We start from the raw sequence: 462 nt of genomic DNA, 5'->3' as shown, positions 1-462 counted from the left end.
TGTACGCCATAGCTGTGCTGGGGAACATCATCCTTCTCATTGTCATCAAGACCGAGTCAAGCCTGCATGAGCCCATGTACCTCTTCCTGGCCATGCTGGCCTTCACTGACCTGGTCCTCTCTACATCCATGCTGCCCAAAACGCTCGCCATCTTCTGGTGGGGCTCCAGGGAGATTGGCTTTGTTCCTGCCTTGTTCAGTTGTTCTTTGTCCACAACTTCACAGCAGTGGAGTCGGGCGTGCTCATGGCCATGGCCTTGGATCGCTATTTTGCCATTTGCCATCCCCTGCGGCACTCCAGCATCCTCTCCATGCCGGTGGTGGCAGCTCTCGGGAGCCTGGTGCTGCTGCGTGGAGTCCTCATGGTGGGTCCCACATGTTTTCTGCTCCACAGGAAGGCCTTCTGCCAGCATCGTGTCATCTCCCATTCCTACTGTGAACACATGGCCGTGGTGAAGCTGGT

General features: G+C 56.5%; 1 protein-coding gene across 1 annotated transcript; it reads left to right on the top strand.

The window, feature by feature from the left end:
* Positions 1-8: 8 nt before the first annotated feature.
* On the top strand, positions 9-456 carry LOC109365337 (olfactory receptor 52R1-like; the record flags this gene model as incomplete). Its single annotated transcript, XM_019611974.1, is given in 2 exon segments — positions 9-180; positions 183-456. Coding segments are annotated over 2 exon segments (446 nt in total), but the record flags the coding sequence as incomplete, so codon positions are not given.
* Positions 457-462: the final 6 nt, after the last annotated feature.

Source organism: Meleagris gallopavo, unplaced genomic scaffold (assembly GCF_000146605.3).
Source record: "Meleagris gallopavo isolate NT-WF06-2002-E0010 breed Aviagen turkey brand Nicholas breeding stock unplaced genomic scaffold, Turkey_5.1 ChrUn_random_deg7180001684399, whole genome shotgun sequence".
Taxonomy (NCBI): domain Eukaryota; kingdom Metazoa; phylum Chordata; class Aves; order Galliformes; family Phasianidae; genus Meleagris; species Meleagris gallopavo.
This window is presented reverse-complemented; position numbering and strand designations above follow the sequence as displayed.